Genomic DNA, 16,460 nt, shown 5'->3' with positions numbered 1-16,460 from the left:
ACAGAACTAGGAGAAAGGCCCGGGATTCCCATCAGTAGCGGAGCGGCCTCTGCCCCGGATCAATCTCGCATCAGGTCTAATATATTGTAAACTTCAGACATGAGGTTCCCATAACCCTCACAAGTTCTGCAGCAACGCAACCATTCTGCTCACTGATTAGGTGCCCCGGCCCATTCACCAGGTAGATTCAATGTAACAAGAACCAAGTGACAAAACTATCAAAGTTTCTGCTTCCAATAAGATGTCAGAACTAATGATTTCTACAGTAAAACACTAGAAAATTAACGTAATACCGCCCCCTATAGTCAAAAAGGTAGTATAACACTTCTTCATAAATTCAAAAATTTAACCACTATAATACTGCCCCTGTATACAACAGTATAACTACTATAATACTGCCCCTATGTACAAGAATATAACTACTATAATACTGCCCCTATGTACAAGAATATAACTACTATAATACTGCTCCCTATGTACAAGAATATAACTACTATAATACTGCTCCTATGTACAAGAATATAACTACTATAATACTGCTCCTATATACAAGAATATAACTACTATAATACTGCTCCCTATGTACAAGAATATAACTACTATAATACTGCTCCTATGTACAAGAATATAACTACTATAATACTGCTCCTATATACAAGAATATAACTACTATAATACTGCCCCTGTATACAACAGTATAACTACTATAATACTGCCCCTATGTACAAGAATATAACTACGATAATACTGCTCCTATGTACAAGAATATAACTACTATAATACTGCTCCCTATGTACAAGAATATAACTACTATAATACTGCTCCCTATGTACAAGAATATAACTACTATAATACTGCCCCTATGTACAAGAATATAACTACTATAATACTGCCCCTATGTATAAGAATATAACTACTATAATACTGCCCCTATGTACAGGAATATAACTACTATAATAATGCCCCCTATGTACAAGAATATAACTACTATAATACTGCCCCTATGTACAAGAATATAACTACTATAATACTGCTCCTATATACAAGAATATAACTACTATAATACTGCTCCTATGTACAAGAATATAACTACTATAATACTGCCCCTATATACAAGAATATATCTACTATAATACTGCCCCTATGTACAGGAATATAACTACTATAATACTGCCTCCGATATATAAGAATATAACTACTATAATACTGCTCCTATATACAAGAATATAACCACTATAATACTGCTCCTATGTACAAGAATATAACTACTATAATACTGCCCCTATGTACAAGAATATATCTACTATAATACTGCCCCTATGTACAGGAATATAACTACTATAATACTGCCTCCGATATATAAGAATATAACTACTATAATACTGCTCCTATATACAAGAATATAACTACTATAATACTGCCCCTATGTACAAGAATATATCTACTATAATACTGCCCCTATGTACAAGAATATAACTACTATAATACTGCTCCTATGTACAAGAATATAACTACTATAATACTGTCCCTATGTACAAGAATATAACTACTATAATACTGCCCCTATGTACAAGAATATATCTACTATAATACTGCCCCTATGTACAAGAATATAACTACTATAATACTGTCCCTATGTACAGGAATATAACTACTATAATACTGCCCCTATGTACAAGAATATATCTACTATAATACTGCCCCCTATGTACAAGAATATAACTACTATAATACTGCCCCTATGTACAAGAATATAACTACTATAATACTGCCTCCGATATATAAGAATATAACTACTATAATACTGCCCCTATGTACAAGAATATAACTACTATAATACTGCCCCTATGTACAAGAATATATCTACTATAATACTGCCCCCTATGTACAATAATATAACTACTATAATACTGCCCCTATGTACAAGAATATAACTACTATAATACTGCCCCTATGTACAAGAATATAACTACTATAATACTGCTCCTATATACAACAATATAACTACTATAATACTGCTCCTATGTACAAGAATATAACTACTATAACACTGCTCCTATGTACAAGAATATAACTACTATAATACTGCCCATATGTACAAGAATATAACTACTATAATACTGCTCCTATGTACAAGAATATAACTACTATAACACTGCTCCTATGTACAAGAATATATCTACTATAATACTGCCCCTATGTACAAGAATATAACTACTATAATACTGTCCCTATGTACAGGAATATAACTACTATAATACTGCCCCTATGTACAAGAATATATCTACTATAATACTGCCCCTATGTACAAGAATATAACTACTATAATACTGCCTCCGATATATAAGAATATAACTACTATAATACTGCCCCTATGTACAAGAATATAACTACTATAATACTGCCCCTATGTACAAGAATATATCTACTATAATACTGCCCCCTATGTACAATAATATAACTACTATAATACTGCCCCTATGTACAAGAATATAACTACTATAATACTGCCCCTATGTACAAGAATATAACTACTATAATACTGCTCCTATATACAACAATATAACTACTATAATACTGCTCCTATGTACAAGAATATAACTACTATAACACTGCTCCTATGTACAATAATATAACTACTATAATACTGCCCCCTATGTACAATAATATAACTACTATAATACTGCCCCTATGTACAAGAATATAACTACTATAATACTGCCCCTATGTACAAGAATATAACTACTATAATACTGCTCCTATATACAACAATATAACTACTATAATACTGCTCCTATGTACAAGAATATAACTACTATAACACTGCTCCTATGTACAAGAATATAACTACTATAATACTGCTCCTATGTACAAGAATATAATTACTATAATACTGCTCCTATGTACAAGAATATAACTACTATAATACTGCTCCTATGTACAAGAATATAACTACTATAATACTGCTCCTATGTACAAGAATATAACTACTATAATACTGCTCCTATGTACAAGAATATAACTACTATAATACTGTCCCTATGTACAGGAATATAACTACTATAATACTGTTCCTATATACAAGAATATAACTACTATAATACTGCTCCTATGTACAAGAATATAACTACTATAATACTGCTCCTATGTACAAGAATATAACTACTATAATACTGCCCCTATGTACAAGAATATATCTACTATAATACTGCCCCTATGTACAAGAATATATCTACTATAATACTGCCCCTATGTACAAGAATATAACTACTATAATACTGTCCCTATGTACAAGAATATAACTACTATAATACTGCCCCTATGTACAGGAATATAACTACTATAATACTGCCCCCTATGTACAAGAATATAACTACTATAATACTGCTCCTATGTACAAGACTATAACTACTATAATACTGCCCCCTATGTACAAGAATATAACTACTATAATACTGCTCCTATGTACAAGAATATAACTACTATAATACTGTCCCTATGTACAAGAATATAACTACTATAATACTGCCCCCTATGTACAGGAATATAACTACTATAATACTGCCCCTATATACAAGAATATATCTACTATAATACTGCCCCTATGTACAAGAATACAGTGCCTACAAGTAGTATTCAACCCCCTGCAGATTTAGCAGGTTTACACATTTGGAATTAACTTGGCATTGTGACATTTGGACTGTAGATCAGCCTGGAAGTGTGAAATGCACTGCAGCAAAAAAGAATGTTATTTCTTTGTTTATTTTTTTTAAATTGGGAAAAGTCTTTTCAGAGGGTCATTTATTATTCAACCCCTCAACCCCCCAGAATTCTGTTTGGTTCCCCTAAAGTATTAAGAAGTAGTTCAGGCACAAAGAACAATGAGCTTCACATGTTTGGATTAATTATCTCTTTTTCCAGCCTTTTCTGACTACTTAAGACCCTCCCCAAACTTATGAACAGCACTCATACATGGTCAACATGGGAAAGACAAAGGAGCATTCCAAGGCCATCAGAGACAAGATCGTGGAGGGTCACAAGGCTGGCAAGGGGTACAAAACCCTTTCCAAGGAGTTGGGCCTACCTGTCTCCACTGTTGGGAGCATCATCCGGAAGTGGAAGGCTTATGGAACTACTGTTAGCCTTCCACGGCCTGGACAGCCTTTGAAAGTTTCCTCCCGTGCCGAGGCCAGGCTTGTCCGAAGAGTCAAGGCTAACCCAAGGACAACAAGGAAGGAGCTCCGGGAAGATCTCATGGCAGTGGGGACATTGGTTTCAGTCAATACCATAAGTAACGTACTCCACCGCAATGGTCTCCGTTCCAGACGAGCCCGTAAGGTACCTTTACTTTCAAAGCGTCATGTCAAGGCTCGTCTACAGTTTGCTCATGATCACTTGGAGGACTCTGAGACTGACTGGTTCAAGGTTCTCTGGTCTGATGAGACCAAGATCGAGATCTTTGGTGCCAAACACACACACGTGACGTTTGGAGACTGGATGGCACTGCATACGACCCCAAGAATACCATCCCTACGGTCAAGCATGGTGGTGGCAGCATCATGCTGTGGGGCTGTTTCTCAGCCAAGGGGCCTGGCCATCTGGTCCGCATCCATGGGAAGATGGATAGCACGGCCTACCTGGAGATTTTGGCCAAGAACCTCCGCTCCTCCATCAAGGATCTTAAGATGGGTCGTCATTTCATCTTCCAACAAGACAAAGACCCAAAGCACACAGCCAAGAAAACCAAGGCCTGGTTCAAGAGGCAAAAAATCAAGGTGTTGCAGTGGCCTAGTCAGTCTCCTGACCTTAACCCAATTGAAAACTTGTGGAAGGAGCTCAAGATTAAAGTCCACATGAGACACCCAAAGAACCTAGATAACTTGGAGAAGATCTGCATGGAGGAATGGGCCAAGATAACTCCAGAGACCTGTGCCGGCCTGATCAGGTCTTATAAAAGACGATTATTAGCTGTAATTGCAAACAAAGGTTATTCCACAAAATATTAAACCTAGGGGTTGAATAATAATTGACCCACACTTTTATGTTTAAAATGTATAAAAATGTAACTGAGCAACAAAACTTTTTGGTTTGTAAGATTTATGCATCTGTTAATAAATCCTGCTCTTGTTTGAAGTTTGAAGGCTCTAACTTATTTGCATCTTATTAAACCTGCTAAATCTGCAGGGGGTTGAATACTACTTGTAGGCACTGTATAACTACTATAATACTGCTCCTATGTACAAGAATATAACTACTATAATACTGCCCCTATGTACAGGAATATAACTACTATAATACTGCCTCCGATATATAAGAATATAACTACTATAATACTGCTCCTATATACAAGAATATAACTACTATAATACTGCCCCTATGTACAAGAATATAACTACTATAATACTGCCCCTATGTACAAGAATATAACTACTATACTACTGCCCCTATGTACAAGAATATAGCTACTATAATACTGCCCTTATGTACAAGAATATAGCTACTATAATACTGCTCCTATGTACAAGAATATAACTACTATAATACTGCTCCTATGTACAAGAATATAACTACTATAATACTGCCCCCTATGTACAGGAATATAACTACTATAATACTGCCCCTATATACAAGAATATATCTACTATAATACTGCCCCTATGTACAAGAATATAACTACTATAATACTGCCCCTATGTACAGGAATATAACTACTATAATACTGCCTCCGATATATAAGAATATAACTACTATAATACTGCTCCTATATACAAGAATATAACTACTATAATACTGCCCCTATGTACAAGAATATATCTACTATAATACTGCTCCTATATACAAGAATATAACTACTATAATACTGCCCCTATGTACAAGAATATATCTACTATAATACTGCTCCTATGTACAAGAATATAACTACTATAATACTGCTCCTATGTACAAGAATATAACTACTATAATACAGCCCCTATGTACAGGAATATAACTACTATAATACTGCCCCTATGTACAGGAATATAACTACTATAATACTGCCCCTATGTACAAGAATATAACTACTATAATACTGCTCCTATATACACGAATATAACTACTATAATACTGCTCCTATGTACAAGAATATAAATACTATAATACTGCCCCTATGTACAAGAATATAACTACTATAATACTGCCCCTATGTACAAGAATATAACTACTATAATACTGCCCCTATGTACAAGAATATAACTACTATAATACTGCCCCTATGTACAAGAATATAACCACTATAATACTGCTCCTATGTACAAGATTATAACTACTATAATACTGCCCCTATGTACAAGAATATAACTACTATAATACTGTCCCTATGTACAAGAATATATCTACTATAATACTGCCGCTATATACAAGAATATATCTACTATAATAGTGCTTACTCTAGAAAATATCAGCTGAATCGGTCGAAGTTCGGACAGTGTGTAGTCCAGTCCGGGTCCTTCTTGACCTGTAATCATTGTATATTATCTGTGATACAGGAAAGATATATGTCTTTGTACCGTGTTATCCAGTAGATAGAAACATATTTAGAATTGAGAGTCCTCAGTGGTTGATACCTTTTAATGGCTGTTACCATCTTTTCAGTTCGCCATTAAAAGGTATCAACCACTGAGGACTCTCAATTCTAAATATTTTTGTATATTATCTGTAATTTGTGGTGATAGATGCTAGCTTGTGATTGGCTGGCTTTGGTGACGTCTCTGGATTTGCTACATTGTATATATCCTGTATCACTCTCATCCTTTCTTATTTTCCAGTATCCTCTTTGCGGACATTGAGGGCTTCACCAGCCTCGCCTCGCAGTGCACCGCGCAGGAACTTGTCATGACGCTGAATGAACTCTTTGCCCGATTCGATAAACTGGCGGCTGTGAGTTTATATGAAATTGCATGAACTCTGCCCAGAACTGAGCTCTAGGTCTTCGCTCCATCCCTTATATATGGGCCATATGTGCCTGTAGTCAGAGTAGAGATATGCCCCTCCAGTGCCCCTGGTCCGTGCCGTCAGCAGCAGGTCACAGTGCCAGTTGTGGCTGGAGTTTGGTGGAGTCCTCATCAGTTTTCTCGGACTCTCTTTTTGCAGGAGAACCACTGTCTGCGGATCAAGATCCTGGGCGACTGCTATTACTGCGTGTCGGGGCTGCCGGAAGCTCGCGCTGACCATGCCCACTGCTGTGTGGAGATGGGCCTGGATATGATCGAGGCGATCTCGTGAGTATGCCGCTTCTGCGGGGACTTTGCTTCAGTTAGATTCTTGCTTAAATCCAGAGGCTAATATCCTGCCTTAATATTATTTCACAGGAGAGGGTCCGCTACATTGTATCAGTGCACACAATTTTAGAGAAAAACACATTAACAATGTAAATCTGCAGGCCTGGAGGTTTGCTACAATGTGTCAGTGCAGGAGACTTGTATCACTGTAGGGATTCACGTTGTCACGTAAGCATTAGGCAGCGTTCACACAGCCAATGTGGTTTGGTCTAAACGGCTGCAGTTTTATTGCTTTTCTAAAACTCCAAGGGAGTCCAAAACAGTTCATTCAGCAACACATACTGTCGTGGCCACAAGTGTTGGCACCCTGGAAATTGTTCCAGAAAATAAAGTATTTCTCCCAGAACATTATTACATTTCCCCATGTTTTGTTATACAGGTTTATTTTATTTGTGTGTATTGGAACAACACAAAAAAATAGAGAAAAAGGCAAAATGGACATAATTTCACACTAAACCTTAAAAATGGGCCGACAAAATCTATTTCTGGGGGCTTCTTGACGTATGTTTGAGGTCATTGTTCTGGTGGAAGACCCATGACCTAGGACATACACCCAGCTTTCTAACACTGGATACTACATTGCCACCCAAAATCCTTTGGTAATCTTAAGATTTCATGATGTTTTGCACACAAATCAGGGCACCCAGTGCCAGAGCAGCAAAACAACCCCAAAACCTCTGTAACCCTCCACCATATCTAACTGTAGGCACTGGGTTCTTTTCTTTTTAGGCCTCTTTCCATTTTCAGTAAACAGGAGAATGATGTGCTTTACCAAAAAGCTCTATCTTGGTCTCATCAGTCCACAAGATGCTTTCCCAGAAAGATTTTAGCTTACGTACATTTTGGCAAACTGCAGTCTAGCTTTTTTTATGTCTCTGTCAGAAGTGGGGTCCTTCGGGGTCTCCTGGCTTAGCATTTCATGTCATTCACACCTAGACGGATAGTTCGTGCTGACACTGATGTCCCCTGATCTTGCAGGACAGCTTAGATTTCTTTTGGATATTGATTTTGGTTCTCAAGTCCTCAAACAGTTCTCTTCTCCTTTTTCTGTTCTCCATACTTACTGTGACACACACAATGCATATATATACCTCCTCCCATCCTGATATATATGTCCCCATCCAGGTATACATGGTCCCCATCCCCATCTTGGTAAACATGGCCATTATTCCCATCCTGGTATACATGGCCCCATTCCACCATCCTGGTACACGTGGCCCCATTCCACCATCCTGGTACACATGGCCCCATTCCACCATCCTGGTATACATGGCCCCCATTCCACCATCCTGGTATACATGGCCCCATTCCACCATCCTGGTATACATGGCCCCATTCCACCATCCTGGTATACATGGCCCCCATTCCACCATCATGGTATACATGGCCCCCATTCCACCATCCTGGTATACATGGCCCCATTCCACCATCCTGGTATACATGGCCCCATTCCACCATCCTGGTATACATGGCCCCATTTTACCATCCTGGTATACATGGCCCCATTCCACCATCCTGGTATACATGGCCCCCATTCCACCATCTTGGTATACATGGCCCCATTCCACCATCCTGGTATACATGGCCCCCATTCCACCATCCTGGTATACATGGCCCCCATTCCACCATCCTGGTATACATGACCCCATTCCACCATCCTGGTATACATGGCCCCCATTCCACCATCCTGGTATACATGGCCCCCATTCCACCATCCTGGTATACATGGCCCCCATTCCACCATCCTGGTATACATGGCCCCCATTCCACCATCCTGGTATACATGGCCCCCATTCCACCATCCTGGTATACATGGCCCCCATTCCACCATCCTGGTATACATGGCCCCCATTCCACCATCCTGGTATACATGACCCCATTTTACCATCCTGGTATACATGGCCCCCATTCCACCATCCTGGTATACATGGCCCCCATTCCACCATCCTGGTATACATGGCCCCATTCCACCATCCTGGTATACATGGCCCCATTTTACCATCCTGGTATACATGGCCCCATTCCACCATCCTGGTATACATGGCCCCATTTTACCATCCTGGTATACATGGCCCCCATTCCACCATTCTGGTATACATGGCCCCATTTTACCATCCTGGTATACATGGCCCCATTCCACCATCCTGGTATACATGGCCCCCATTCCACCATCCTGGTATACATGGCCCCATTCCACCATTCTGGTATACATGGCCCCATTTTACCATCCTGGTATACATGGCCCCATTCCACCATCCTGGTATACATGGCCCCATTCCTCCATCCTGGTATACATGGCCCCCATTCCACCATCCTGGTATACATGGCCCCCATTCCACCATCCTGGTATACATGGCCCCATTCCACCATCCTGGTATACATGGCCCCATTCCACCATCCTGGTATACATGGCCCCATTTTACCATCCTGGTATACATGGCCCCATTCCACCATCCTGGTATACATGGCCCCCATTCCACCATCCTGGTATACATGGCCCCCATTCCACCATCCTGGTATACATGGCCCCCATTCCACCATCCTGGTATACATGGCCCCCATTCCACCATCCTGGTATACATGGCCCCCATTCCACCATTCTGGTATACATGGCCCCCATTCCACCATTCTGGTATACATGGCCCCCGATCCTGGTATACATGGCCCCCTATCCTGTTATACAGGAGAAGTACAGTCCCACCAGTCTCGGTATCGCCTTCAGCCTGAGCTCCAGCGTCTAACAGGAGTTTTCAACTCCATGTACAGTTCACACTGAACAGGCTGCAGCTTCCGTACGTCACTTGGCAGCTCCAACACACAGACTGCTCCGCTTTCCTAGCTGACACGTGCAGTCTCCATTCTCTCAGATGCAGCTCACGTTTTGGCTGGACACTCACCAGCTCAAACACACTCCACTCTGCTCAGCTTCCAGCAGACTGACTCCATAGTGAACCCATCACCTGGTTCTTAGTTGAAGCTCGCCAGGTGCATCTACTCAAGACCTGCAGTGGTAGGCATTAACCTTGTCCTACCTGGCCTAAGAGCTTCAGTCACTCAGACGTTAGTGGACACCCCGAAGATTAAAGCACACGGCAGCCATCACCCAATGACACAAAACACTACCAAATCTGCAGCAAGTACAGACCTCACACTTTGCTCAGCCGTACTGTGGTATCAGTTGCCATTACATCTCCACGTGAGGCATCACCCAGCTTTCCCGGGTGCCTGACAAGTGAGTGAGGAATCAATCATCACATACAGATTTGCTATTCTGGGAAGTGGGAGAGCTGGAGAGGCGAACATACTGATAGATACATCAATAGCTGCAGAGGAGCATCGCAGGCCTGGATTTCCCAGGTACTCCTTTATTTTAGGGGGTGCACACTCCCCATGATGCTGCTCCTTCACATTGTATGACCTGTGTCACGATTCACACCGTGACTGTCAACAGTACGTCATGATCGGGGTGACCTTTGGCCAGCCCACGGCTATCACAGTTGCGGGGGGCTTATCTTAGTTATCCCTCCACTGCTCCAATGTGATGAAAGCACACACAAGGCTATTGACCTCTCAATTTACCGCAGGGGCTTATTTTAGTTATCCCACTGCTCTGCAATATAACACGAACTGCAGGGATTTATGTATATCCCGCTTTACAGTTCCGCTTGAAAACTTGCAGCTCTCTGGCGCCCCCCTTACCCTCAGGTCAGATTAGGTACTGCACATAGGGTAATTAGTCGCCAGAAAGGCCGCCTGCTATGCACTGGCTATTGGGCACACTGCAGCGAGGGCAATATAACTACTCCCACTCAGGCAGGAATAATAATTATCAACACCGCCGTCACTACAACGACTCCCAAAAGCGCAGGACAAGGTATGCCGCCACCAGCTTCGATTAACGGGTCCGAAGCTAACCCAAAACAGTAGCGTAATTCCCTTCAGAAGAATTGGGGTACGTTTTAGAGCAGGAGAATGAAGCTAGTATTTTAAATATTTTACTCCATAAAGATCAGGCAGTGTTTATCAAAAGGTATATAAAGATGTTACAATATGAGACAATGTATGTATGTACAAAGCAATTATAAAATAACATGGATTAAAGAAGAAAGATAAAACTCACATGTGCTCAAATCATCTCAGGCAACCATGCTGGTAGGTGGAGCCTCAAATGTCCCAATTCATGAGATAAGACCTGCTGTAACAGCTCCTCAGGCAAGACTGAATGCTGGGTGAAGTGCAGAAACTTATAACTGCAGCCTTGTGACCTCACTGAGTTAACATCGCCCTCCCCTCTCCTCAGCTGTACAGTTTTTTCCAACAATTCTTATAACTCTCATATCTTCGCTCGAGAATCTGGCAGAGTCATGACACACACCTCATCCATCTTGTATTAAAATTAGCTCTCTATTGATACCAAATTCGTCCTAGTTGTTCCACATGGTTCCTGAGAAATCCGTACTTTTTACTCGTTGTGTTTAGCTGCTAGTGGTTACAGTGGCTGACAGTTCTACCGATGGAAGTTAGCAACATATACTTATTATTTTTCTAGCCCAAATCGGTGGCCCAATATCTTATTATAATAGAACAAAGAACCTCATGTCTTGAGAGGGATATCAGACCAGTTTCAGCTGGAGGGAGATGTGTGCAGCTACAAGCGCAATAAAAATTCTTGCGGGGGGCCATGAGGGATTTGGGATCCACATACACACATCTCTGCCAGCAGAAACACAGAGAATGGGGGGTCAGAGCCCACAATGGTGTGCTAACAGGGACAATTAAAAATCATATTATACATTATCATCACAACCGGTGTTTGTTGGAAGTACACGGACTTCCCCATTCTCCGCCCCACAAGTCCTGACCTCCCTCCATCTGTACAATGACTTTCTTCCCCCCCCCCCCCCCCCCGCAGGCTGGTGAGAGAGGTGACCGGCGTCAACGTGAACATGAGAGTGGGAATCCACAGTGGACGGGTGCACTGCGGGGTCCTGGGGCTGCGGAAATGGCAGTTTGATGTGTGGTCAAATGATGTTACCCTGGCCAACCACATGGAAGCAGGAGGCAAAGCTGGGTAAGTGCAGAGTAAAAAATGTATCACTACCATCATCCCTGACCCCGGAGCTCACAATCTAATCTCCCATTTCACGGTTTAATACTTCTCATCCTTGTGAGATTATTGGCGATCTTGTCACATGATCTGTGTTTTGGCACGTTTCTCCGGGTGACGGCACAAGACATTTTACCTGTGGCAGAGCGTTGACCCTATTTAACCCTTGCTGTGCTTGTCACTGCCATTCATTATTGATGTGAGTGTTCGTTCTGCTGCCATCTAATTACTAGGAGGTGACAGGCGGCATAAAAGTCAAGCGCAGGTCACGGCCCATGAATATTGGCTCCAGGTTCCGTTTTCTCTTACAGCGCAGGTCACGGCCCATGAATATTGGCTCCAGGTTCCGTTTTCTCTTACAGCGCAGGTCACGGCCCATGAATATTGGCGCCAGGTTCCGTTTTCTCTTACAGTGCAGGTCACAGCCCATGAATATTGGCGCCAGGTTCCGTTTTCTCTTACAGCGCAGGTCACAGCCCATGAATATTGGGTCCAGGTTCCGTTTTCTCTTACAGTGCAGGTCACAGCCCATGAATATTGGCGCCAGGTTCCGTTTTCTCTTACAGTGCAGGTCACAGCCCAAGAATATTGGCGCCAGGTTCCGTTTTCTCTTACAGTGCAGGTCACAGCCCAAGAATATTGGGTCCAGGTTCCGTTTTCTCTTACAGCGCAGGTCACGGCCCATGAATATTGGCTCCAGGTTCCGTTTTCTCTTACAGCGCAGGTCACGGCCCATGAATATTGGCTCCAGGTTCTGTTTTCTCTTACAGCGCAGGTCACAGCCCATGAATACTGGCTCCGGGTTCCGTTTTCTCTTACAGTGCAGGTCACAGCCCAAGAATATTGGCGCCAGGTTCCGTTTTCTCTTACAGTGCAGGTCACAGCCCAAGAATATTGGGTCCAGGTTCCGTTTTCTCTTACAGCGCAGGTCACGGCCCATGAATATTGGCGCCAGGTTCCGTTTTCTCTTACAGTGCAGGTCACAGCCCAAGAATATTGGCGCCAGGTTCCGTTTTCTCTTACAGTGCAGGTCACAGCCCAAGAATATTGGGTCCAGGTTCCGTTTTCTCTTACAGCGCAGGTCACGGCCCATGAATATTGGCTCCAGGTTCCGTTTTCTCTTACAGCGCAGGTCACGGCCCATGAATATTGGCGCCAGGTTCCGTTTTCTCTTACAGCGCAGGTCACAGCCCATGAATATTGGCTCCAGGTTCCGCTTTCTCTTACAGCGCAGGTCACGGCCCATGAATATTGGCTCCAGGTTCCGTTTTCTCTTACAGAGCAGGTCACGGCCCATGAATATTGGCGCCAGGTTCTGTTTTCTCTTACAGCGCAGGTCACAGCCCATGAATATTGGCTCCAGGTTCTGTTTTCTCTTACAGCGCAGGTCACAGCCCATGAATATTGGCTCCAGGTTCCGTTTTCTCTTACAGCGCAGGTCACGGCCCATGAATATTGGCTCCAGGTTCCGCTTTCTCTTACAGCGCAGGTCACGGCCCATGAATATTGGCTCCAGGTTCCGTTTTCTCTTACAGTGCAGGTCACGGCCCATGAATATTGGGTCCAGGTTCTGTTTTCTCTTACAGCGCAGGTCACAGCCCATGAATATTGGCTCCAGGTTCCGCTTTCTCTTACAGCGCAGGTCACGGCCCATGAATATTGGCTCCAGGTTCCGTTTTCTCTTACAGTGCAGGTCACGGCCCATGAGTATTGGCGCCAGGTTCCGTTTTCTCTTACAGCGCAGGTCACGGCCCATGAATATTGGGTCCAGGTTCTGTTTTCTCTTAGGCTACGTTCACATTAGCGTTAAGCTAATGTGCGTCGGGTTTGCGTCGGCGACGCAGCGGCGACGCATGCGTCATGCGCCCCCTATACTTAACATGGGGGACGCATGCGTTTTTTTTTGTTGCGTTGTGCCACACATGCGTCTTTTTTGCCGCAAGCGTCGGACCAAGAAAACGCAACAAGTTGCATTTTTCTTGCGTCCGATTTTCGGCAAAAACCGACGCATGCGTCGCAAAACGCAGCGTTTTTGCGTGCGTTTTGCCGCGTTTTTGCGTGCGTTGTGCGTTGCGTCGCCGACGCAGCGGCGCACAACGCTAGTGTGAACGTAGCCTTACAGCGCAGGTCACAGCCCATGAATATTGGCGCCAGGTTCCGTTTTCTCTTACAGCGCAGGTCACAGCCCATGAATATTGGGTCCAGGTTCCGTTTTCTCTTACAGAGCAGGTCACGGCCCATGAATATTGGCTCCGGGTTCCGTTTTCTCTTACAGCGCAGGTCACAGCCCAAGAATATTGGGTCCAGGTTCCGTTTTCTCTTACAGCGCAGGTCACAGCCCATGAATATTGGGTCCAGGTTCCGTTTTCTCTTACAGCGCAGGTCACGGCCCATGAATATTGGCTCCAGGTTCCGTTTTCTCTTACAGCGCAGGTCACGGCCCATGAATATTGGGTCCAGGTTCCGTTTTCTCTTACAGAGCAGGTCACAGCCCATGAATATTGGCTCCAGGTTCCGTTTTCTCTTACAGCGCAGGTCACAGCCCATGAATATTGGCTCCAGGTTCCGTTTTCTCTCGCAGCGCAGGTCACAGCCCATGAATATTGGCTCCAGGTTCTGTTTTCTCTCGCAGCGCAGGTCACAGCCCATGAATATTGGCTCCAGGTTCCGTTTTCTCTCGCAGCGCAGGTCACAGCCCAAGAATATTGGCTCCAGGTTCCGTTTTCTCTTACAGCGCAGGTCACAGCTCATGAATATTGGCTCCAGGTTCTGTTTTCTCTCGCAGCGCAGGTCACAGCCCATGAATATTGGCTCCAGGTTCCGTTTTCTCTTACAGCGCAGGTCACAGCCCATGAATATTGGCTCCAGGTTCCGTTTTCTCTTACAGCGCAGGTCACAGCTCATGAATATTGGCTCCAGGTTCCGCTTTCTGTTACAGCGCAGGTCACGGCCCATGAATATTGGCTCCAGGTTCTGTTTTCTCTTACAGCGCAGGTCACAGCCCATGAATATTGGCTCCAGGTTCTGTTTTCTCTTACAGCGCAGGTCACAGCCCATGAATATTGGCTCCAGGTTCCGTTTTCTCTTACAGCGCAGGTCACAGCCCATGAATATTGGCTCCAGGTTCTGTTTTCTCTTACAGCGCAGGTCACAGCCCATGAATATTGGCTCCAGGTTCCGTTTTCTCTTACAGCGCAGGTCACAGCCCATGAATATTGGCGCCAGGTTCCGTTTTCTCTTACAGCGCAGGTCACGGCCCATGAATATTGGGTCCAGGTTCCGTTTTCTCTTACAGCGCAGGTCACGGCCCATGAATATTGGCTCCAGGTTCTGTTTTCTCTTACAGCGCAGGTCACAGCCCATGAATATTGGCGCCAGGTTCCGTTTTCTCTTACAGAGCAGGTCACGGCCCATGAATATTGGCTCCAGGTTCCGTTTTCTCTTACAGCGCAGGTCACGGCCCATGAGTATTGGCTCCGGGTTCCGTTTTCTCTTACAGCGCAGGTCACGGCCCATGAATATTGGGTCCAGGTTCTGTTTTCTCTTACAGCGCAGGTCACAGCCCATGAATATTGGCGCCAGGTTCCGTTTTCTCTTACAGCGCAGGTCACAGCCCAAGAATATTGGGTCCAGGTTCCGTTTTCTCTTACAGAGCAGGTCACGGCCCATGAATATTGGCTCCAGGTTCCGTTTTCTCTTACAGCGCAGGTCACGGCCCATGAGTATTGGCTCCAGGTTCCGTTTTCTCTTACAGCGCAGGTCACAGCCCATGAATATTGGCTCCAGGTTCCGTTTTCTCTTACAGCGCAGGTCACAGCCCAAGAATATTGGCTCCAGGTTCCGTTTTCTCTTACAGAGCAGGTCACGGCCCATGAATATTGGCTCCAGGTTCCGTTTTCTCTTACAGAGCAGGTCACGGCCCATGAATATTGGCGCCAGGTTCCGTTTTCTCTTACAGCGCAGGTCACGGCCCATGAATATTGGCTCCAGGTTCCGTTTTCTCTTACAGAGCAGGTCACGGCCCATGAATATTG

General features: G+C 43.6%; 1 protein-coding gene across 2 annotated transcripts in view; it reads left to right on the top strand.

The window, feature by feature from the left end:
* The window catches only part of ADCY5 (adenylate cyclase 5), a 157,826-nt gene that overhangs the window by 107,774 nt on the left and 33,592 nt on the right, over positions 1-16,460 (top strand). For both annotated transcript variants that reach the window (XR_013217884.1, XM_077273313.1), the window contains exons 4-6: positions 6,807-6,918; positions 7,132-7,259; positions 12,232-12,390. Coding sequence is in view for 1 of the 2 variants with exons in the window: in XM_077273313.1 (XP_077129428.1) it covers positions 6,807-6,918; positions 7,132-7,259; positions 12,232-12,390 (399 nt within the window). In the remaining variant the exon portion in view is untranslated. The remainder of the gene's footprint in view (positions 1-6,806; positions 6,919-7,131; positions 7,260-12,231; positions 12,391-16,460) is intronic.

The sequence above is a fragment of the Ranitomeya variabilis genome, chromosome 7 (genome assembly GCF_051348905.1).
Source record: "Ranitomeya variabilis isolate aRanVar5 chromosome 7, aRanVar5.hap1, whole genome shotgun sequence".
Classification (NCBI taxonomy): Eukaryota; Metazoa; Chordata; class Amphibia; order Anura; family Dendrobatidae; genus Ranitomeya; species Ranitomeya variabilis.
The sequence above is the reverse complement of the archived record's forward strand: the minus strand, read 5'-3'. Positions and strand labels throughout refer to the sequence as shown.